The following is a 23,027-nucleotide window of genomic DNA, read 5'->3' as shown; positions in this document are numbered from 1 at the left end:
AAATATATCTAACGTACCTCTAATAGTTTCTGGTAATTTGTCCTACTGCATGTGCACTGTAATTGTGTGTCTCCCCTATTGTGTGTAGAGTGGGGTCGCTCTGAAACCTGGGTGTTTGCTGCTATCGCAACGTGTGGAGCAGCTGCAGGTAAAGGTGAGATGGCGGGTGCTCCCCTGACTGTTAACGATTCACTTTGAGCAGACAATCCACTGACTCTATTACAGACTCGGTGCACCAAGTCACTGGAACGAATACTTATTTGTTGGGGTGGCCGTTGCTTGCGTGGCAGGTTTCTTCCCCCCCCCCCCGAACAAAATCTGTGCGCGTCACTGGATTTGTTACCTGTGTGATTTGTTTTGGGAGACTTACGACAGTGAGTGGAGCGTACTACAAGGAAATCTGAAATTATACCATTTGTAAGGAGAACGGAAAAGTAGATTCAATATTTTTCAAAGGCGAAAAGCTCGTGAATGTTGGTTATGTCCGGGGGACTCGAGCATCCTTGTGCCCAAAGCACGGCTGATTAAAATGCTGCTTGCAAGCCTTTAGGATTGCAGTCATGATTTGGAGATGCCGGTGTTGGACTGGGGTGTACAAAGTTACAAATCACACAACACCAGGTTATAGTGACACCACTTGATGAAGGAGCGGCGCTTCGAAAGCTAGTGCTTCCATTTAAACCTGTTGGACTATAAACCTGGTGTTGTGTGATTTGTAACTTTAGGACTGTACTTTTGCTTTTTCATTACAAAGGGGTTGGAACGTAAGGTTAGAAGAGAAGAGTTGCTGGAGTCGAAGTGTTAACTCTGTTTCCTTACCAAGGATGCTGCCAAACCTGCTGAGTTTGTCCAGCAATTTCTGTTTTTTGTTTGTTTCAGGCATTCAGCATCCGCACTTTTTATTTAAGAATAAAGTCGTATAGAGGCGATAAGACCACACTGAAATATTGTACTTCATGCTGTGCACCTCATTTAAAGAAGGATATATTTACCTTGGAAGAAAATGCAAAGGTTCATTAGATTGATTCTGGGATGAGAGGGTTAGGTACATACAGGTTTACAAGAAGGAAAGAGGCTTTTTGGACCATTGTGTCTATGCCAGTAATGAAGCACCTCCCTACTCTAGTCCTACTTTCCAGCACTTGGCCTATAGTCTTCTAGTTACTTTTAGTCAATGTGTTCACATGTTATTAACATACATCTGGGTAGCTGGACTTTAGCCCAGATCTCCTTGCTCAGTCATAGGGATACACTACAAGAGCTTCTTATAGTTTTGTTCACTGTGGTGCTTCAAGTGTTAATCAAAATATTCCTTAAATGTTTCAATGGTTCTTGCCTCTACCAATCTTCCAGGAAGAGACTTCCATATGCCTACCACCTTCAGGGTGGGGAAAATAAGTCCTTAAATCACCTCAAAAATTCCCCTGTTCCTTAAGTCTACAAGGAGATGATCCATGCTTCTTTTTCCCCAATCTAGTTCCACCAGCTTCACTAGTGGGTACATTGTAGCCCACAGTATTTTGGCCAAATTTTCTCAGATATGATAATCACATTAAAGTTTCCACTCCACTTTTTCAATTGCAAGAAAAGTTCTGCATTTCCGACAAAAGATTCCAATCAGGGGTCCTTTAGAAGTGTAGTGTTGTACTTTAAATCTGACAGACCTCTCAGTGCAGGATAGTTAGGGAAAACCAAATTGCGCCTCCTTTATCATAGCAGTCAGTTACCATATTCTGTGATTTAAAGGTCTAGCATCTCCGGCAGTAACTTCAACAGCTCATGTATACGGGCAAGTTACTAAGATAAATGAGAGGTTGGGACACCAGGCAATATTCTCTGTACATTGTGCAAATATCACAAATCAGAAAAAATATCCTGTGCACATAAGATGATCTTTCTTATAATCCACAAAGCCCAACATTTCTGAATCATTGTAGGAGCAAACTACTACAGATACTGGAAGATCACAGTAGGTCAGACAGCATCCATGGAGAGAGAACAAGCGAAGTTTTGAGTCTGGATGACTCTTTGTTAGAACTGAAGTGTGGAGCAGACAGCATTTATGCTATAGTTTGAAGGAGATGGGCTGTCACAGGGGGTCAACTCTGGCAGGACACACACCATTGTTCTGCCATTCTCACATTCCAGTCATTTAATTGGAATTATGAATATCATTTCTTCACCAGCACCCTATGCCTACTACCTTCAGCGCACCCCCCACTCCCAACTATAGCATAAGTGCTATTCCCTCCACACTTTACTTCAGCTCTGAGCTAGAGTCATCTAGACTCAAAATGTTAGCTTGCTCTCTCTCCCCATGGATGCTCCCTGAACTGCTGTGATCTGCGGCATTTGTTGTTTTCATTTCTGAACCATTGGTTGATACTCTCACTCAAGCTTACACTCACTGCAATTCAAACATTTCCAAGATCATTAAAACCATAATGATATATTTAACACACAAACAGGAGGTAAGAATGGAAGATTTTCGCTTATCGTGAAACTGACAATATCATATACACTATTTGCTCCGAAACAAATGCTGGAGGTGAGTTCAGCACTGGAAAAAAGTGATGAGAATAGAAATTGGAGATCCAAGGTGGTATATGAATCAAAGGCTGAACATAGATTCCTTAATTAGTTTACAAAAGCACAACTGAGGTAGAATGTTTGAAATACTTTCTGAAACATCAGGAAATAGTGAAATGTAGCTAGAGCGTACAATGCACAAAAAGACGAATGGCAACATGATGAAAGTTACAAGTCTGTCATGTTTGCAATAAAGATGTATGTGTCCATGCTTTCTATTCAAGACATTGATGATCAAATGCTGAAATAAACAAATTATACAGTAATTACTGGCACAGCAAGAATTATGTCTTTGAATTTGTGGAGTATATTAACTTTGATACACAGTTGCAGTCTTTGGATGAGTTGTGGAGATCGTGTTTTTATTCGTTGATAGTGAATAAAAGTACAGATCTAATTGTACGAAAAAATGTGGATTTTGTCTATCAGGTTTGACCAGAATCTGAAGTTGTTTATAAGACTGTCTTTGCAGGAATTGTGTAACTTACTGCTTGTGACATTTTCTTCATTGTAACACCAATCAAGTAATTTTCTGTGAGCAGAAGATGATGTTTACTCCAGGTGCAGCAGCTCTTGTGCTTAAAAGAATGGAGTAGCTCAGTATTGTATCAAACTGCATTGAAAACAAATTTTTGGAACAGCGTAATGTTGCTCACAGAAAAGATCATGCAATAGATAATGCTTGGAAACAGGTCTCAATTATGCATGATATTGAAACGTTTCTAAGAAGTATATAACGGCGTACAATGTTCAACAGTCAACGATGAAGAAAGGATACTTCAAAGAATTTGCCAAAGTCACAAAGTATGATGCAGTGACATATCAGTCTCAGAATGAAGTGACATGGCTGTAGAGACACTTTGCAAGTAAGTGTACCAATGCAATACCACAATGTCTTAATTAATTACTGCAGAGAGCAAGAAGTAATTGCAATTATATAATAAACAAATATTGCATGAAAATGCTCACAAAGCCACAACATTGGATCACATTGACAGCTTTAAAATGATGTTCTATATGAACTGGCATCACTGTACAAATTAGACCATAAGAAATTGGCACAGAAGTATGTTGTTCGATCCTCAAGCTTACTACACAATTCAATAGGTTCAGACTGATCTGATGTTACTACTTTCAGAGAAGTTGACAACAATTGAAGCTGCGCTGATTTCAAAGGCCAAGATTAACAAACTGAAAATTCAGTATCTAGGTGAATGTTTTGTTGGAGTGAAGAAGTTAAGAAGATTCTGGTGACTCGTGTGACCATCTGTGTAGCAGAGTTTCAGGAAACTAAAGTGTTGAGTAGCACTCTTGCTTAGGCTATAATTGCCACGACAATCATTAAGAAAATACAGTGTGATATGATTGATATTAAAATATTCCACTCATACAAAATTATGATGAAAATGTGTTCACATATCTTTGTGGCCAATGATATAATTCAAAATCTGCAATTGCGAAAAAAGTTAACATGGGTTCCATCTATACATTTTGTGATTTGGTGAAGTATGCCTAAAAGATGACCAGCTTCAAGGAATGTCCATTATTCTGGTCATGTGTGTAACATTTCAGGTATGGAGTGCTGACTGTGAGCATGGATTTAGATTTATTGTTATATCCTAGCTGAAGACCAGAAATGTGAAATTGGATCCTAGACTGAAATCTGACTTGATAGGTCATATTTTTTATTTTGTTTTGATTTTAATGAGATGTTTTCTCACTGGAACATAAGCACACATGTTGCATGTTTTGTTTTAACAATAAAACAGAAGATTATTAAACAAAAAATAAAAAGAATAAACCATTAACTTATAACACAATTGAAAGAGTTTTAAACATAGTAAAAATATATTTCCACTAATCCCAAAACACTCCTTTACAAGTTCTGAAAAATGTCCCTTATACACAAATCCCCTTTTACAGTATTGATACCAGAGCAAATTCTTTACTGAATATCTCAATAGGCTTAAGGTAAATGTGACTTTAAAGCTTAGTTTGGAAACACTGTTTGCTGCTTCTTGGAGCTATCTATCATGTACTTGACCTTAAATGTCCTCAATTTCAAGTCCTCTTTAGTGTTTTATCCTAACACTTATGGAAAAATTGAATTTAAAAATTTAAGAAAAATTCCATTCTTGCTTTTAGATTAATCTGAAATATAATTGACTAACTAATGGCCTCTGCTTATAACTCTGCGCATCATTTGTTATCTAAACTGATGAGACATGAACCTGCTACCAAATGTCTATTTGTAAATTTAAAATTTCTCCCTCCTACAACTTACACAGGATTTAAGTATTGGAGCTGTGGTTTAGCAAGTGAAGTTACATTTTAGACAAACAATCAATTTTAATTTCTTTAAATCACTGCTCTATTTGTTTTGTTATTAACAATTAATAATAAATCTAACAGAGTTTTCAGATACTTTTTAAAGGATTTAAGGTCTCTAATCATACTTTCTACCTTAGTCTGCTCTTGGTCATAATTATATTTTTGGTCTGTATATCTCACTCTTTGAGTATCACTGATATACATCTGGTGCAGGTGGAGCCATGATAGAAATGTTTCCATTATCAAGCTGCAGATTGTAGCTGAATGCTTCTTCTATGAAATAGCGCAATGTTCAAGCTACTGAGTTACCTGAAAATGTTGAGATTGTTTGACATCATGATATTCAGCAAAAAATAATTTTATATATGTTTTTATTATGAATCATTTTTAAAAAAACAGGGAAGTCAAGATCAACTGAAGTTTTAAAATCAGAATTAGAGATTTGGGAAAATAATTGCAGCTGAAAGGTGGAAGGGATTTAGGGACAAGGGGAGGGATGGAGTCAAAGTAGGGGAAATACATGAGAGAAAAGGTTCAGGAGGAGGGAATTGGGAATATTTGCTTAAATAGTGTGAAGAAAAAGGGTACTGTTTCACATGCCAAACTGCTAGTTGGGCTAGAGTCAAAAAGTATGGTGCTGGAAAAGGACAGCCGGTCAGGCAGCATCCGAGGAGCAGGAGAGTCAATGTTTAAGCTCTTCATGAGGTTGGTCTAAGTAACAGAGGTTATGTTGAACTAACAACTGTGAAAACTAAAATATCAGACCAAATGCTGTATCATGGGTTTCTGGAGCTGACATGCTCCTCAGGAATTGGGGAACATGGGAAGTATGGTTAAAGGACTTAGTTGGAAGTGTTTATGAATTCTAAGGTGTACTTATTTTGTGGGGTCTGCCAATGAGGAATAGAATTTGGCTGTATTACTGATGAGGGAAGGAGGTTGGCAGTGGTAGATATGGTGATCTATTTGGAAAATGGTGGTAGGAATAGCTGAGGTACTAAATACTGAGGGGTTAGGAGAGGTCATGTAACACTCAATAGAAGCACTGCTTGGGTTCTGTTCAGGATATTGCTAGAGTTTTAGTTTGGTGTTTCTCAGAGTTTGGGTATGTGCTGAAAGAAATTTTGATAGAATTGCAGGAGGTGCAAAATGCTTGATTTTGAGTATTCAGTTTTTCGTCTTCCAGAGGATACTATTCCGGGAGAGACCATCGGATGCAAAGTGCTCTCTTCAGCCCCTAGTTCTCAAGCCTATCATAGTTAATGAAAATACAATTTAAAAATTCTTTTTCAACTATTTTGCTTTGCTCTATGATTTTTCAGGCACCTCTCGTATGGTTGTCTTTACATGATTTGCTTCAGTTATGTTGGGAGGTAAGTCTGCATATTTTAGTTTTAAGACTCTCTTAACACATAAATTTAAATATAAACCAGTGCTTGAAAAACTCAGCAGGTTTGGCAGCATCTGTGGGGAGTCAAACAGTTAACATTTCAAATCCAAAGTGACGTCTTCATAACCGATGAGAGGTAGAAATGTAATGAGTTTTATGCCATTGGTAAAGGTGGGGGTGGGGGTGGGGGTGGGGGGCAGTGTTAAGTAGTCACAAGGGAAAGTTAGGGAATTGGTTGACGGGTGAGAGAAATGAAGAAAATATGTCATGGAAAAATAACAAAAATAATAGTTGTAGCAAAGAATAGCATTGAGCTAGAGTAAGTGTGAATTGCAGAAGAAAGGATAGCTTTGAGAGAAAACTGAAAACAAGACACAGACTAACAATTGGCAAAACAAAATCAAAATGGACGACTAGGTTCATGTTTTAAAGGTGATTGAATTCAATGCTGAACACAGATATAAGATGAGGTGCTGTTCCTCAAGCTTGCCTTGGTCTTCCCTGGAACATTGCAGCAGGTGAGGACAGAAGTATAAGTATGACGGCCATGTGGTGAATTAAAATGGCAAGCAACTGAAATGTGGGGGTCAGGCTTGCAGAGTGAGTGAAGATACAAGTAGTCACTCCAGTGTACTGCAACGACTACATTATATGAAGTTGGAAGAAGTACAGGTTAATCCTACTTCATATGACAGGAGGGTTTGTGTGGTGAGGAAAGAGAGGAGTTATAGAGTCTTAGAGATGTACAGCACAGAAACAGAACCTTCAGTCCAATCCATCCATATCGACCAGATATCCTAACCTAATCTAGTCCCATTTGCCAGCACTTGGCCCATATCCCTCTAAACCCTTTCTATTCATATTTCTATCCAGATGCCTTTTAAATGTTGTAATAGTACCAGCCTCTAACACTTCCAATAGCAGCTCATTCCATACACATACTACCCTCTGCATGAAAAAGTTGCCCCTCAGGTCCCTTTTATATCTTTCCCCTCTCACCCTAAACCTATGCTCTCTAATTCTGGACTCCCAACACCCCAGGAAAAGGCCTTGTCTCTTTACCCTATTCATGCTCTTCATGATTTTATAAATCTCTGTAATGTCACCCATCAGTCTCCAATGTTCCAGGGAAAACAGCCCCAGCTTATTCAGCCTCTCCCTATAGCTCAAATCCTCCAAACCTGGTATCATCCTTGTGAATCTTTTCTGAACCCTTTCAAGTTTCACAACATCTTTCCAATAGGAAGGAGACCAGAATTGCATGCAATATTCCAAAAGTGTCCTAACCAATGTCTTATACAGCCACAATATAACCTCCCAACTCCTGGACTCAGTGCTGTGACCAATAAAGGAAAGTATACCAAATGCCTTCTTCACCATCCTATCTACCTGCGACTCTACTTTCAAGGAACTATGTACCTGCATTCCAAGGTCTCTTTGTTCAGCAACACTTCCCAGGACTTTACCATTAAGTGTATAAGTCCTGCTCTGATTTGCTTTTCTAAATTGCAGCACCTCACATTTATCTAAATTAAACTCCATCTGCCATTTCTCAGCCTATTGGCCCATCTGATCAAGATCCAGTTGTACTCTGATGTAACCTTCTTTACTGTCCACAATGCCTCCAATTTTGGTGTCATCAGCAAACTTACTAACGATACCTCCTATGTTCGCATCCAAATCATTTATATACATGACAAAAAGTAGTGGGCCCAGCACCAATCCTTGAGGCATGCCACTGCTCACAGGCCTCCAGTCTGAAAAGCAATCCTCCACCACCACGTTCTGTCTTCTACCGTCAAGTCAATTCTGTATCAAAATGGCAAGTTCTCCCTATATCCCATAAGATCTAACCTTGCTAACCAGTCTCCCATGGGGAATCTTGTCGAACACCCTACTGAAGTCCATGTAGATCACGTGTACCACTCTGCCCTCATCAATCCTCTGTTACTTCTTCAAAAAACTCAATCAAGTTCATGAAACATGATTTCCCACACACAAAGCCATGCTGACTATTCTTAATCAGTCCTTGTCTTTCCAAATACATGTAAATCCTGTCCTTCACGATTCCCTGCAACAACTTGCCCACCACCAATGTCAGGCTCACCGATCTATAGTTCCCTGGTTTTTCCATGCCACCTTTGTTAAATAGTGGCACCACGTTAGCTAACCTTCAGTCTTCTGGCACCTCGCCTGTGACTGATGATACAAATATCTCAGCAAGGGGCCCAGCAATCACTTCCCTGGCTTCCCACAGAGTTCTAGGGTACACCTAATCAGATCCTGGGGATTTATCCACTTTTATGCATTTCATGACATCCGGCACCAGCACCTCTGTAATATGGACATTTTTCAAGATGTCACCATCTGTTTCCCCACATTCTTTATCTTCCATGTCCTTCTCAACAGTAAACACTGTCACAAAACACGATTTGGTATTTCCCCAATCTCCTGTGGTTCTACACATCGGTTGCCTTGCTGACCTTTGAGGGGCCCTGTTCTCTCCCTAGTTACCGTTTTGTCCTGAATGTATTTATGAAATCCCTTTGTATTCTCCTAATCCTATTTGCCAAAGCTATCTCATATTGCCTTTTTGGTCTCCTGATTTCCCTCTTAAGTATGCTCCTACTGCCTTTATACTCTTCTAAGGATTCATTTAATCTCTCCTGTCTATAATTGATATATGCTTTCTTCTTTTTCTTAACCAAACCCTCAATTTCTTTCGTCATCCAGCATTCCCTATACCTACCAGCCTTTCGTTTCACCCTAACAGGAATGTACTGTCTCTCGACTCTCGTTATCTCATTTTTGAAGGTTTCCCATTTTCCAACTATCCCTTTACCTGTGGACATCTGCCCCCAATTAGATTTTGAAAATTCTTGCATAATTCCGTCAAAATTAGCCTTCCTCCAATTTAGAACTTCAACTTTTAGATCCGGTCTATCCTTTTCCATCACTATTTTAAAACTAATAGAATTATGGTCACTGGCCCCATAGTGCTCCACCACTGACATCTCAGTCACCTGCCCTGCCTTATTTCCCAATAGTAGGTCAAGTTTTGCACCTTCTCTAGTTGTTACATCCACATACTGAATCAGAAAATTTTCTGTACACACATAACAAATTCCTCTCCATCTAAACACTTAACACTATGGCAGTTCCAGTCTATGTTTAGAAAATTAAAATTCCCAACCATAACCATCTTATTATTCTTGCACATAACTGAAATCTCCTTACAAATTTGTTTCTCAATTTCCCACTGACTATAGGGGGTCTATAATACAATCCCAATAAGGTGATAATCCCTTTCTTATTTCTCAGTTCCACTCAAATATCTTCCCTGGACATATTCCCACGAATATCCTCCAAAGGAGCCAGTGTTATATCTCCTGCAATTGCACAGGAAGATGCGTGAGGAAAGAACAACAAATGTTGGAGAGTGATAGAGTGGACTCTGTGTTGAAATGTTGCTTCCTTTAATATCACATATAGTGTTTTATTTGGTGGGAGGTTGAATGCGTAAGTGTTATTTGAGCTACCTTGGGTAATGTTACATGGTACCTCAGTTATTTTGAACCTTATATGGAAGTATTATCCTGACAGCATAATCTACAGTATCCAGTATGTCATCTTTAGCTGCTGAGACTTCACTATTTTCATGATTGGTACATGGTGATTTTTTTTTTCTTATTTATATATCAAAAATAGTTGAGGTTTACCCAGTGGCTTACGATGTTGAATCAGTAAATTCTACCCTATGGAGGTGGCACGGTGGCTCAGTGGTTAGCACTGCTGCCTTACCATGCCAGGGACCTGGGTGCAATTCCAACTTTGGGTGACTGTCTCTGTGGAGTTTGCACATTCTTCCTGTGTCTGTGTGGGTTTCCTCTGGGTGCTCCAGTTTCCTCCCACAGTCCAAAAATGTGCAAGTTAGGTGAATTGGCCATGCTAAATTGCCCATAGTGTTCAGAGATGTGCTGATGAGATGCATTAGTCAGGGTAAGGGAATCGGTCTGGCTGGGTTACTTTTCAGAGGGTCGGTGTGGACTTGTTGGGCTGAAGAGCCTGTTTCCACAATGTGGGGATTCTATGATTCTAAGAATTAATAGGTCCCTAGGTGTTGATTGTTTGTCCCTGCTGAAGGAACTGATCTCAGCATTGGTGTTAGTACAGGAGTTATAACTTGAAATAATGATATGTTTTCATTTTCAGAATATCGTAATGAACTAATGTATGCAGTTACTGAAGATATAAAATTCTCTTCATTTTTCTCATCTTTAGATTGACTTCATATTTGAAAAGTCCAAATCAGACTGCCAGAATCCATCTCCAGGAGTAGGCATGTCAGCTGACAAAGCAATCAATGCTGTTCAACATAGTCACGTACGTCATAAAGGATTCAATCATTATAGAGTTATAGCAAAGACTTCCTATGTGGATGAAACCTTGTTTGGAAAATCTTATGGGCTTCGGAGTCCAGTGGCTGAACTTGAATCACCATGGCATTCCACATCCCAAACTGGTGCTCAGCAACCATCATTGTGGAGTTCAAGTTCCCAAATAAAACCTAGTGCTCATGGAGAAGTTGGACTGGTTCCAAACCCACGTAAATGTGGTGGTACACCGATAAAAAAGAACAAATACAGGTAATGACAGGCAATAGTTAAATGTTTCAATATCGGTGTGACACTTAAGGTGCCATAATGGTAAATGTGAGAATATGAAGTAAATTTTCTGGACATGAAAATTAAAAATGTTGGGCTGAATAACACAGACAGAGAAAGCAGGTGATGCCTGCAGCAAACCCAACTCGGTGCTTTCTGGATTGGGGTCGGTTATTGCAGATGATAGAACTGAATTGCGGAGTTTTGTTCACATGTCACCTGAACCATGAAGTCTAAAGCTTTGTTTTCTAGCATGAGGGATTAAACAAGTCCCACCTTGCTAGTGTTCCATAATTATTTTTGTTAACAGAAGGCTTTGTATAGTCTAGTTGAACACTGTTTTGTGGCAGACAATTCCACATTCTGGGCACTTTGAGTAAATACATTTCTGCTAAACTCTTCAATTCTTTTGGTGATCTTGGAGTTCTGATTTCTTTATTTATTGACCTGTGGAAGTAATCATACATTACCAAACTTTATGGTCATCTTGAAATGTAGGCCTGGTTAATTCAACTGATATACAGCTAGCATGTAGATCAAATTAGTAGCAAACGTAAGGGGTTCAATCTTTGCTGTGGCTGGAGTAGGTTCAGAGCCTATGTCTTTACCCTATCTGTAGTTTAAAAAAGCACAATTAATTAAGACTGGTTCAGCAAAAAATCGGCAACCTGTTTTCAAGCAGAGAACTTGAGAAAAAGGACCTTGAAGATTTAAATCGTATCTTTAATGAAAAAATAACCAGTTAATGCAAGTCGCATATAACCGCATCTTTACCTACATTACACTTTGTCATTCCTTTCATGTTTCCTTGAGTTATATACCCTAAATTACATACACTTCTGCCATTTATAGCTGAATCAATATCTTGTATTGTTCAGAGTTACTTCCTTATGTTTGTATTGTGTATTTAGATACAAAGCTGAAAAATGTGTTGCTGGAAAAGCGCAGCAGGTCAGGCAGCATCCAAGGACCAGGAGAATCAACATTTCGGGCATAAGCCCTTCTTCAGCGCTTTTCCAGCAACACATTTTTCAGCTCTGATCTCCAGCATCTACAGTCCTCACTTTCTCCTATTTCAATACAAAATTAGGAAACTTTTGCTTAACCTGTTTGCATTGCCACCTTTAGTAATGCATGCTTTTGTAAATTAAGCATACAGCGCAGTACTAATTTTCTACTCATTTAAAATCTTATGGATTGTTATGTATATCAGTTCATTATTCTTACAACCAAACAGTATTCTTTCACCTTTTACCATAATGGATGATGGGACAGTTGCAGGAAGAATGGCTAGGGCATCTAGAACCAGGGACACAGTCTCAGAATAAGAAGCAAATTAGGACTGAATAGAGGATAAATTTCTTCATTTTGGGCTGGTAAGTTTTTGGAATTCATTACCACTGAGGGCATGGGGACTCAAGTCATTGAATATGAGATCAATAGATTTCTAGATATTTAAAAAAATCTGAAGATATTGGCTCAGTGTACCTTACTTTCAGCTTGTTGTTTCAAACAATTTTGGCAAAACAAATACATGTGATAGTATGTTGGAAATAATTTGCTGTTTAACTTTCTTCTGACTCAACAAATCTTGGTAGCACTCTTTCAAACAATCCATCCTATGCCAAGGAGGCTAAGGGCTGGCCATCATCATGAAGACTTGAAGCTTTTGAAAGTCTGTTATTGTTTGTTTTGTAATTTGACAGGTAAATAGAATGCTACAGCACAGAAGGAACTCATTCAGCCTATTGTGCCTGTACTAATTGATTAAATTAACTGTCCAATAGGTTTCATCTCTTGTTTTCCCACAAGCTAACACATTTTTTTCAAGTTCTAATCGAATACCCTTATGAACGCTATTATTGGCATTCCTTCAATATATTAGGATATAATGTGGAAAAATGTGAAGTTACCATTTATTAGCAAAGATATCAGAAAGTTGGAATAGTTTGTACATGGTGAGAGATTGGGAAGTGTTGATGTTCAAAGGGATTTGAGTTCATGAGTCACTGTAACTAACATACTGGTGCACCAAGGCAAATAGTATGTTGACCTTTATTGCAAGACGACTTGTTTTGTGAAAAAAGATGTCTCGCTGCAATTACATTGTTCCTTGATAAGATTGAACCTGAGGTATTAGTGTACGATTTTAGTCTCTTTACCTTCTCCTTGCCATAGACTGAGTGCAACAATGATTGATTCAGAATGAATCAGTGTATGAGCCGGACTGATTTTTGGATGATAAGAATGATCTGTGAGTAAAGCAGACCTATATTACCTAGAGTTTAGAAGGCTGAGAGGTAATCTCGCTGAAGCATATAAAATTCTGACAGGGCTGAACAAGGCAGATGGAGTAAGGATGTTGCTTCTACCATTGGGGTGTGGAACTAGAAAATGTGGTTCTCAGAACAAGATGCAAGCCATTTAGGACTGGGAGAAGGAATTCCTTTTCACACAGAGTATTGAATGTTTGGAATTTTCTACCCCTATGGACATTGAATATGTTCAAGAAGGAAAGCAACAGATTGCTAGGTATTAAAAATATTGGGAGATATGGGACTGGTCTGAAAAAATGGTGTTGAGGTAAATGATCGGTTATGGTCTAACTGAATGGCAGAGCAGAGTTATTGGAGCAAATGGGCGACTTGTGCTTCTATTTTCAATGTTCATACTTCCACCCCCAATTCAGGCATTGAGTTTTGGATCATAAAATACATTTATGTCAGCTCTGCTTTGTTTATCAATTATCTTAGGTTTATACTTGCATTTGCGTTTGGATAGATGCTTCCTCCTGTGGAAGAATCTAAAACTAGGCAACACCACAGATGCTGCCAGACCTGAGTTTCTCCAGCATTTTCTGTGTTTCTTTCAGGTTGCCAACATCTGCAGTATTGTGCTTTTATTACCAGGGGTCATCATTTCAAAATGAAGCATTATCTATTTCTTTGAGAAGAAAACATTTTCATTAGTTTTTTGGAACTCACTACAGGTGGTTAAACTGTAATGCGCTTTTTATTAATGTGAATTCACTGTAATGTGATTGATGAATTAGGAACACTTTCTAAAGCGCAAACCTTTAAAACGTGTTGGCTGTAACGCAATTACATCGCAACACTTTAAGCACTATTTCTAAAGCATGATTTTTCTATACCATGGGGTTGCTTGAGAACACTACTGTCACATTCTAGAAGAACTACCTGTACCTCAAAAGATAGTGGAAGCAGTATCTTTGTATATTGTTAAGACGGATGTGGATAGATTCTAAATGAATAAGGGTGCCTAAGGTTTTGAGGGAGCCAGGAGTGTGGAGATCAGCCAGGAACTTACTGAATGGTATATAAGACTCGATCTGCAGAGTGGTCTACATGTGCTTTAAATTCATATATATGTGTTCAAGTAAATTTCTGAGAGAGTTGTGTTATCAACTGATAGGTCACAAATTTGAGTTTGTGACTCCGAATGTCACTAGCCCAATCCTGTGTGGCTTTGCCTTTCTACACATTGAGACTTAACTTTTATTGTTAAAAACCATTTTTGATTTCGGACAGCAAATTGCACATAAAAATTAGATATGAAACTAAAGTTTGTTTGAATTGTAGCCAGATTGTAAAACTGTTTATAGTGTTTGCTTTTAAACATTTCCTCTCTTTGTTATGTTGAGAAATTACTTTCTAGAGGAGAAATTGGCCTTCTAAAGACTGATGTGCGTTTTAGGTGTGCATTCAGAATTTTCCTTCAGATCATCCAAAATTTGCTGGCACAATTAAGATGGTGTCAGATATCTTATTCACCTGTGAGCTGGATCAGTGTCAAGGACTCTCCATGTGTAAATAAAGTGATGGAGTACCAGCCTCTTTGGAGTTATTTCACAATGAACAAAACAGATAGTGCCATCATTCAATAAAATTTGCTATATACCATCACTCCTGTGCCAAGGTTCAAGTCATATCCTTATACTTGTATCTCTACTTTCTTCAGAATTTGAATATATTCTTTGTTTTTACAAATTTTTGTCAAGCCAATTTGATAAATAATTTGTACCAAGTTTAATTTATCGGATGCTTTTGATTAAAAATAGTAAAAGCCAAGATGAAGTAGTTTTGCCACATTCTATGATGACTTCTGCATCGTGTAGTGACTTCCAGCTTAAAGAGACATCTTTATTGACTGTACTGCAGCAATAAAATGATTCATAACATGTAATTATTTGAAGGCTAGTTTACTTTGAAAAATCTTGCTAAGTTGTGTGGTTTGTTACTTTACCATCTTAAGTGTGCTAACAAATTTTGGATGATCTGAAGGAAAATTTTCAGGAAATCTGTTTCACCCAGAAATTCTGTATCATGTGAGGATTATCAACTGGAATCACAAACAGAAATTACTGGAAAACCTCAGAAGACCCTATAGCATCCGTGGAGAGAAAACTGAGTTAACATTTCTGGTCCACTGGCCTTTATTTCCAGCAATTTCTGCTTATGCTTCTGATCTCCAGCATCCATGGTTCTTTGGTTTTTCTTGACCAACTGGAATATTGACTAAGAAATTCGATGGCAGTTACAAAATTGGAGATGTCCAAGCCACCTTAATAAAAAGAGCCCAAGTAGAGCTACTTAATCCAGAATGTTAAAAAAAAGTAATTGCCATCTTGTGCATTTATTGAATATTAATGTTGGGTTTTTTTTCTTAATCAAGGTTAAAAGGCCATGTGCCTAGCTACTGTGACGAGTCACTATTTGGCCCAAAGCAAGAGGATCCAAACTGGGAGGCCCCATGGACTGCACAAGAAGATAAAATAAAGATTCGTCCGCTCCTGTGGAGTCCCTCAGTCCATAACGTTAGCTCAAATGCATTCTGTTCGTGTAGCTCTCAGTTCTCATCTGCCAAAGGAAATCCAGTGAAACCACTTTATTTAGTCACAAGAGAATCTTCTACTGATGCTATTGCTGAAAACAGAGGTAAATCAGATTATTGGAAGCAGCCAAAGAGTGATGAACACTCTACTAATAGCACCCCTATTCTCGAACAATCAAAGTCTTTAGTGAGGAAATCCAGTCCTTGGAAAAGAATTGTGAAAACAGATTTTGTGAAAGCAAAACTGAATACTACAAGGAACACAGAGCAATTGCAGTGTAGACCAATTTCACCTTTTACTGGATTCTCAGGACCAAAGCATTGCAATAAACAGAAAGCTGGTAAACTGTCAGATTATGTTTCATATAGCCAACCCAAGGTAACAGATTCTGTGATGTTAGGTCCTCCCTGGAAATACTAGAGCTGATTTGGGTATAACGGAGACTGAGTTATTTTTAAAACCGGTTTGTAAAAGGGATGTAGCTATATTTTCACTTATCATGAAACAACAATGATCTTATTTAAAAAAACAGTTAAGTTCAACAAATGAGAGAACTGTGGGAAATGAGGTGAATGTCACTGAGAAGATGTTGAACCTGGTGATTATGTGGAACCAGCCAAATTCAGATCCTTCAAGATGGCTCTCGAAGAACAACAATGATCTTTTAGAGTCATAGAGATGTACAGCACAGAATCAGAACCTTCGGTCCAACTTATCCATATCGACAAGATAGCCTAAATTAATCTAGTCCTACTTGACAGCATTTGGCCCATATCCCTCCAAACCCTTCCTATTCACATACCGAACCAGATGTGGGCGGCACAGTGGTTAGCACTGCTGCCTCACAGCGTCAGAGACCCAGATTCAATTCCCGCCTCAGGCGACTCTGTGTGGAGTTTGCACATTCTCCCCGTGTCTGCGTGGGTTTCCTCCAGGTGCTCCGGTTTCCTCCCACAATCCAAAAATATGCATGTTAGGTGAATTGGCCATGCTAAATTGCCCGTAGTGTTAGATGAAGGGGTAAATGTAGGGGAATGGGTCTGCGCTGCGGCGGGTCGGTGTGGACTTGTTGGGCTGAAGGGCTTGTTTCCACACTGTTAGTAATCTAATCTAATCAGATGCCTTTTAAATGTTATAATTGTACCAGCTACCACCACTACCACCTCTGGCAGCTCATTCCATACACACACAACCCTCTGCATGAAAAGCTTGACCTCTAAGTCCCTTTTAAGTCTTTCCCCTCTCACTTATGCCTTCTAGTTTTGGACTCCCCAAACCTGGGAAAAAAGACCTTGGCTATTCACCTTATCCATGCCCCTCATGTTTGATGGTGAATTGTTTAAAATCCTATTAGATCATGTTTGCTTCAGTAAATAGATAAAACTGGCAAACTAAGGTCAGTTTTTAGAAATGTGAGGTTATCCATTTTGGTTTCAAGAAAGATAAATTGGAACATTTTCTTAATTGTGAAAAACTAGGACTGTAGAAGGGGGCAACAAGATTCAGATGCACATGTCTGCAAATAATTTAATGCAAAATGATAGGAAAAAATAGTCAGAATGGGAAATAGAATTCTAAGCCTCATGATAGAGGGGCTGAAATAAAAAAGAAAGCTTTACTCAGTTATTTTCAACTTTGGTCAGAGATCTTACCCAAAGTACTTCATTTAAGTTCTGGGCTCTGCATTTGGGGAACCAGATATTCATTGTTGTTGGTAATAATACAGTTTCAGCGCTATAATATTTACCTTAGAGGTTTACTATCTAAAGCGCTGGAGTTTAGGGATGCAGATGTTATGCTGCAGTTATACAAAACCCTTGTTATTCCCCATTAAGAATACTGTCAGCAGCTGTAGGCACTGCACCTTAGGAAGAATATTTTGGCCCTAGAAGGAGTTCAGAACAGGTTTACAAGGATAATGTCTGGACATCAGGCATCAAATTATGACAGAGATTAGACAAATTAGGCCTTTATTCTAAATGCATTTTAGAAATAATTTAAAAGGTTAAGGAGTGATCTATTCGAGATCTTCAGGATATGAATATAGAAAGACTGGTTGAAGATTCTAAAACCAGGGGTCTTGGAGTAAACACTGGGGCCAGACCATTCAGGAGAGATTTTAGAAAACACTTTCTACACACAAAAAGTAGAGGAGGTTTGGAACTGTCTTCCTCAAATTGCAGTCAATGCTAATTTAATTGTGCAATTTAAATCTGAGATAGTGTTTTTTTAAGCAATGGTAACAATGGATATGGACCCCAGATAGGCATATGGAGTTAAGCCATAAATTGGCCATGATCTTATTGAATGGTGGAGCAGGCTCAAGGGCTGAATGGCGTACTCCAGTTCCTGCATGCCCAATTAAGAGTCATAGAGGTATACAGCACACAAATGGGCACTTCGGCCCAACTTGTTCCTGCCAACCAAGTTTCTCAAACGGAACTATTCCCATTTGCCTGCATTTGGCCCTGTAAATATTTCCTATCCATGTACCTGTCCACATATCTTTTAAATATGGTAATTATACGCTCTTCTACCATTTCCTCTGGCAGCTCATTCCATAAACACTGCACCCTCTATGTTAAAAAAAAAGTTGCCGCTCAGATCCTTTTTAAATCTTTCTCCTCTTACTTTAAACCTATGCCATCTAGTTTTGGAAAATGACTTTGGCTATGCCCCTCATTTTTATAAATCGAACTCAACACAGTCACCTAAAGTTGGAATTGAACTTGGATTCCTCACACTGCTTTTGTCTTCATGCAACAGAACATAGGGCTTCTAAAGGGAAGAACACAGTACGATACCAAAGCATGCCCCATGTTTTCAGAAAGTGTTATGTATAAGTAGAACTCTTAAAAGCAAAATAAAACTGTTCTTTCCCTCTGAGGTTTTGTCAGGGCTAATGGGCTGTGATCCATACTGCCCAGCCTCAAGGTTATTGCCGCAATTTCATCCGTAAGACGTTAAGACATAGGAGTGGAAGTAAGGCCATTTGGCTCATCGGGTCCACTCCGCCATTTAATCATGGCTGATGGGCATTTCAACTCCACTTACCTGCACTCTCCCCGTAGCCCTTAATTCCTTGTGAGATTAAGAATTTATCAATCTCTGCCTTGAAGACATGTAACGTCCCGGTCTCCACTCCACTCCATGGCAATGAATTCCACAGGCCCACCATTCTCTGGCTGAAGAAATGTCTCCTTATTTTTGTTCTAAATTGATCCCCTCTAATTCTAAGGCTTGGTCCTAGTCTCCCTGCCTCATGGAAACAAATTCCCAGCGTCCACCCCACTAATCTAAACACTTCAACCCAACTACCGCCTGCATGTAGGGATCCCTTTTCATGGCAGAAGGCACTTCACAGGAACCACATTCAGGAAACCATTACACATGGACCGAAACCTTGGCCAAAGAGAGGAACACCTTGAGATCCTGAGACTCCAAGGGAGAGGGGTGGAGATCTTTACAGAGTGACTTCCAGAGGGTACCATTCAGGCACAGACAGTGATGTCCAAGCAATGAATAACAGGAAGTTGCAGGAAGCCAATCTGGCCTTTAAAAAAAAAAAAAAAAAGTGGGCGGCACGGTGGCACAGTGGTTAGCACTGCTGCCTCACAGCGCCAGAGACCCGGGTTCAATTCCCGCCTCAGGCGACTGACTGTGTGGAGTTTGCACGTTCTGCCCGTGTCTGCGTGGGTTTCCTCCGGGTGCTCTGGTTTCCTCCCACAGTCCAAAGATGTGCAGGTCAAGTGAATTGGCCATGCTAAATTGCCCGTAGTGTTAGGTAAGGGGTAGATGTAGATGTATATGTAGATGTAGGGGTATGGGTGGGTTACGCTTCGGCGGGGCGGTGTGGACTTGTTGGGCCGAAGGGCCTGTTTCCATACTGTAAGTAATCTAATCTAATCTAATCTAAGCCATGCATTATCTTGTAAGATTGTATAAGATCTCCCCTCAACCTTTTTAACTCTAATTAAAACAATCCCAGGATCCTGAGCCGTTCATCCTATGTTAGTCTTACCATTCCAGGGATCATCTGTGTGAATCTCCACTGGACATGCTCCAGTGCCAGTATGTCCTTCTTGAGGCGTGGGGCCCAAAATTGGACACCGTATTCTAAATGGGGCCTAACTAGAGCTTTATAAAGTCTCAGAAGCACATCGCTGTTTTTATATTCCAACCCTCTTGGGATAAATGACAACATTACATTTGCTTTATTAACCACGGACTCAACCTGCAAGTAAACATTTAGAGAATCCTGGACTAGCACTCCCAGATTCCTTTGTACTTTGGCTTTATGAATTTTCTCACCATTCAGAAAATAGTCCATGCCTGTATTCTTTTTTCCAAGTGCCAGACCTCTCATTTGCTCACGTTGAATTTCATCAGCCATTTCCTGGACCACTCTCTTAAACTGTCTAAATCTTTCTGCAGCCTCCCCACCTCCTCAATACTACCTGCCTGGCCGCCCAACTTCGTATCATCAACGAACTTCACCAAAATGCCCCCAGTCCCTTAATTCGGATCATTAATATATAAAGTGAACAACTGTGGCCACAACACTGAACCCTGTGGGACACCATTTGTCACCAGCTGCCATTCTGAAAAAGAACTTTTTATCCCAACTCTTTGTCTTCTGTCAGTCAGCCAAACCTCCATCTATGCCAGTAGCTCACCTTACTCAGCAGCCTCCTGTGAGGCACCTTATCAAAGGCCTTTTGGAAGTCTAGATAGATAACATCCACTGGGTTTCCCTGGTCTAACCTACTTGTTACCTCTTCAAAGAAGTCTAACAGTTTGGTCAGGCACAACCTCCCCTTACTAAATCCATGTTGACTTGTTCTAATCCGATCCTGCACTTACGCAAATTTAGAAATCTCATCCTTAACAATGGATTTTAGAATTTTATCTACAACTGATGTTAGGTTAATCAGCCAATAATTTTCCATCTTTTGTCTTGATCCTTTCTTGAACAAGGGGGTTACAACAATGATTTTCCTATCATCTTGGACTTTCCCTGACTCCAGTGACTTTTGAAAGATTACAACCAATGCCTCTGCTATTTCCTCAGTCACCTCCCTCAAAACTCTAGGTTGTAGCCCATCGGAGCCAGGAGGTTTAACAATTTTTAGATCTTTTAGCTTTTCTAGTACTTTCTCTTTTGTAATGTCCCCCTAATTCTCCTTAATTGTTGGGATATTACTCATATCTTCCACAGTGAAAACTGACACAAAGTACTTATTAAATTCTTCAGCTATTTCCTTATCTCGCATCACTAGCCTTCCTGCATCATTAGGAGTAAATTAACATTTGAAAAGGAAAGAACCGGTCCAGTCTACTGAACAAAAGAAACAAAACATAATCAAGATAAGGCTCTGGAGCTGGTTGGAGACAATGTAAGAAAAATGGAGAACAGATATCATGCAGTCAGTTTCTGAAATTTGGGAATCCAATATTCAGAACTTTAGGTTGTAAGGTGTTTAAGCAGAAAATGAGGTGTTGTTCCTCGAGCTTGTATTGTGCTTTGTTGGACAATTGCAGCAGGCCCAAGAAAGAAATATTAGCATAAGAGCAAGATGTTTATTGAAATGCCAAGCAACTGGAAGTTCAGGGTCATTCCTACAGACAGTGTGGAGGTGCTCCTCAAAACAATCTGTGTTTGGTCTTGTCAGTGTGAAGGAGACTGCATTGTGAGCAGTGAATACGGGAGACTAAATTGAAAAAAGTGCAAGTGAAAAGCTGCTTCACCTTGAAAGTGTGTTTGGCGCCTTTGACAGTGAGGAGGGAGATAATGAATGGGCAAGTATTACATCTTCTGCAATTGCATGCGTAGGTGCCATACGGAAGTGAGGAAGTATTAGAAGTGATGGAGAAGTGGACCAGGATGTCACAGAGGGAATGGTCCTTACAGAATGCTGACAATGGAGGGGAGGGAAATTTATGTTTGGTGGTAATGTCTTGCTGGAGATGGCAGAAATGGCAAAGCGTAATCCTTAGAATGCAGAGAGTAGTGGACTTGAAACGAGGAAGTAAGGACAAGGGGAGGTGGCATCCTAGGAAAGAGGGGAAGGAGTAAGGGCAGAAGTGCAGGAGATGGGTCTGAAACATGAAGATCTTGTCACGGGTTGAGGGGGGAACCAGACGTCCTTTGTTCAGAATAAAGAAAGTCATATTGGAGGCACCCCAGTGGAAGGTGGCATCATTAGAATAAATATAATGGAAATGGAGTAACTGGGAGAATGTATTGGAATCCTGGCAAAAAGAAGGGTGTGAGAAGGTGTAGTCAAGGTAACTGAGAATCAGTGGAGTTGTGGTGGATATTGGTGGACAGCTGATTTCCAGAAGTAGAAATATTTAGCTCACCATAACTGTTTGTGTCTTGTGCAGTGTGCTTATTACCTGCCAAATTTGCCAAAATTCATTGTCTATAAATCACTTGAGGCATCCTGACGTATGAAAGATGCCATAGAAATGCAAAATCTGTCTTTTCCTTTTGTCCATGTTAAATAGTAATACTATAATTTACAAGTTTTCTGTACAGAGGCTGATTTTTTCGTTGCACTATATCTAGTAGTTTGAATTCTCTCTCCTTTTTGTAATGCCCAGTAAGTGTACATTTAGAAATGATAGTGTAAATCATGTTTGAATTATTGGCACAAATATATATTCTAATAGATTGTTATTAAAACTAAATAAACTAAATTCCAGTGACTCAATTTCTCTTGCGCATTATTTTTATAAGTGGTATATTGCATGATATCAGATGAAAGATTTGGTGCATGTACAAGATCGGACATTTTATCACATTTCCAAATATACTAGTTATTCTCCCACAGCAGGCTGAGGAAGTCAGCTATGCAGAACGGTCTGGAATGGGTGTGAGACCAAAGCTTGGTACGAGTGAGGTGGGTGATTGTCAAACAGATCTAAGATAGGCTCATTACCACATCAGAGTAAAAATTTAAAGTTTAAACTTAGGGGTAAGGGTTAAGGCCAGCTGGCCACAGAGTGAAGATTGAAGTTTTAGGCTTTCTGAGTCTTGGCTTTTCTAAGTGAGAGTTGCAAGTAATTTTCCCATTTTATTTCTCACTCTACCAACTTAGAAACAAATAACATTCAGAGTAACACAACTATATTAAAACATATGGCATAATCATTCAATCTTGGAAAATAATTTTTGCCACAATTTTATTTTTTAAAT

At 39.3% G+C, this 23,027-nt stretch overlaps 1 protein-coding gene across 2 annotated transcripts; it reads left to right on the top strand.

Moving 5' to 3' along the window:
• The first annotated feature begins 95 nt into the window (after positions 1 to 95).
• On the top strand, positions 96 to 22,528 carry LOC140487927 (RBPJ-interacting and tubulin-associated protein 1-like). Of its 2 annotated transcripts, none has more exons than XM_072587363.1 (3): positions 96 to 154; positions 10,592 to 10,956; positions 15,667 to 22,528. In XM_072587363.1, exons 2-3 carry the CDS (start codon positions 10,652 to 10,654, stop codon positions 16,244 to 16,246), a joined length of 885 nt encoding a protein of 294 aa, XP_072443464.1. In that variant the 5' UTR covers positions 96 to 154; positions 10,592 to 10,651; the 3' UTR covers positions 16,247 to 22,528. The 2 variants fall into 2 exon arrangements, with proteins under 2 accessions (XP_072443464.1, XP_072443463.1); XM_072587362.1 differs by lacking the exon at positions 96 to 154 and adding an exon at positions 6,216 to 6,293.
• The last annotated feature ends 499 nt before the right edge of the window (positions 22,529 to 23,027 follow it).

This window comes from Chiloscyllium punctatum, chromosome 17, assembly GCF_047496795.1.
Source record: "Chiloscyllium punctatum isolate Juve2018m chromosome 17, sChiPun1.3, whole genome shotgun sequence".
Taxonomy (NCBI): domain Eukaryota; kingdom Metazoa; phylum Chordata; class Chondrichthyes; order Orectolobiformes; family Hemiscylliidae; genus Chiloscyllium; species Chiloscyllium punctatum.
This window is presented reverse-complemented; position numbering and strand designations above follow the sequence as displayed.